The sequence below is a fragment of the Myotis brandtii genome, unplaced genomic scaffold, assembly GCF_000412655.1.
Source record: "Myotis brandtii unplaced genomic scaffold, ASM41265v1 scaffold68, whole genome shotgun sequence".
NCBI classification, from domain to species: domain Eukaryota; kingdom Metazoa; phylum Chordata; class Mammalia; order Chiroptera; family Vespertilionidae; genus Myotis; species Myotis brandtii.
The window spans coordinates 45,086-46,983 of record NW_005370657.1 but is presented as its reverse complement, the minus strand read 5'-3'; the positions used below and the strand labels follow the sequence as shown (position 1 = coordinate 46,983).

The 1,898-nt window shown below is 60.4% G+C and overlaps 1 protein-coding gene across 1 annotated transcript; it reads left to right on the top strand.

Annotated features, from left to right (window-relative positions):
• Positions 1-1,898, top strand: PRRX2 (paired related homeobox 2; the record flags this gene model as incomplete). The annotated part of the gene is made up of 3 exons (XM_005881530.2): positions 1-87; positions 746-924; positions 1,449-1,898. Coding segments are annotated over 3 exons (402 nt in total), but the record flags the coding sequence as incomplete, so codon positions are not given.

Sequence of the window (1,898 nt, the reverse complement as noted above, 5' to 3'; positions counted from 1 at the left end):
CGCGTGTTCGAGCGCACGCACTACCCCGACGCCTTCGTGCGGGAGGAGCTGGCCAGGCGCGTCAACCTCAGCGAGGCGCGCGTCCAGGTGAGCGCCGCCACCCAGGGCCATCCCTGGGTGAGATGTTTAAGAGCAGATGTTTAGGGAGCTGCTGAGGTGAGATGTTTAAGAGCAGAAACATCTGAGGCCAGGAGGGCTGAGGTTCAAATTTGAGCCCTGCCACTAACTAGCTGTGTGACCTAGAGCAAGTTGCTCAACCTCTCTGAGCCTTAGGTGCCTCCCTGTAAAATGAGGATCATGTGGGTGTATTTTGTAGGGTTCTCCTGAGAATTAAAGGAGTTACTACATTTTAAAAAATTTTTTAAAAGGGAGTTACTACATTTGTAAAGTGCTTCGAGCAGTGCCTGCCACAAAGGGGTTTGATAAAGTCGTTTTAACGTGTTAAGTGTTCACTGTGTGCCAGCTCGGAGCTGAGCGCTCAGCCTGCACCTCTCGTGATAACTTCACAACAGCCAAGTGCTCACTTATTCATCCTTCACTCATTCACATGCCCATTCTCCAACACACACTCATCCAGCAGCAGGAATCACCCCGCACCCCCACTTTACAGATGAGAAAACTGAGGCTCGGAGAGGGGAAGCTGCCAGTCCAGGGTTGGTAGCAGAGCAGGCCCACGCTGGGTCCAAAAGGACCTGGTCCCCTTCACAGCCACCGCACCCTGCTCCCCTCTCTCTCCTACCCCCAGGTCTGGTTTCAGAACCGCCGGGCCAAGTTCCGCCGGAATGAGCGGGCCATGCTCGCCAACCGCTCCGCCTCGCTGCTCAAGTCCTACAGCCAGGAGGCCGCCATCGAGCAGCCCGTGGCTCCCCGGCCCACCGCCCTGAACCCAGACTATCTCTCCTGGACAGCCTCCTCCCCCTACAGGTGAGGGCCAGCCCCCTTCCGGCCAGGAGGGGCGTGGCCAGGGGTCCCCAGGGTGTGGTAGGGCCCAGGCTCCTTCCAGTATCCCCTGGCACCGGGGACACGCCAAGTGGTCGGTGGGCAAGTGTGTGACGTGTGCTCTCGAGTGTGCACGTGTGGGTGTTGTAGGAGTATGCCTGTGTTGCATGAGTGTGAGCATGTATGCACATGAGTGTGTGCGTTTCCACATCAGTGTGTGTGCATGGCTGTGAGTGCACCCATGTGCCTGGGAGTGCACAGGAGTGTGCATGTGCACGTGCATACATGTGCACACGGATGTGCGGAAGGGAGAGACGACGAGGCCTGTCTGGAGGGGAAGGAAGAACCCGTGTCGCTCTCAGGCAGCTGGAACCCCATGGGATTTCGAGGCGCAAGAGCCCCACACCCTGTGCCCACCCTCCCGGCCAGAAACGGAGGCAGGAGGGCCAGGGCTGGGGCCAGGGCTGACAGCCACACCACATACGTCCTGTGTCTTCTGTCGCCCCCAGCACAGTGCCGCCCTACAGCCCCGGGGGCTCGAGCCCCGCCGCCCCGGGGGTCAACATGGCCAACAGCATCGCCAGCCTCCGCCTCAAGGCCAAGGAGTTCAGCCTGCACCACAGCCAGGTGCCCACCGTGAACTGAGCCCTGCCCCCCGGACCGCTGCCTCCTGGTCGACAGCCGAGGAGCGGGCAGATGCAGGAGAGTGACCTCCTCCTGTCCCGTCCCTGCCCGGCCAGGCGGGCTCTCCTGGCCCTTCCCTCCAGCCCGGACCCCGGCCCAAGAGGCCGCTGAGACGCCGGAGCCCCGCGCCTCCCCTCGTCCACGGCCGCCGGAGACTTCAGCCGTGACCCTGCCAGGGGTTGGGCCGGAGGGTGAACAGGAGCTCACCAAGGACCTCACTTACTTTGTGTATTAAAACCAAATAGCTTTTGTCTTTAAGAAATAAAAATTGTTTA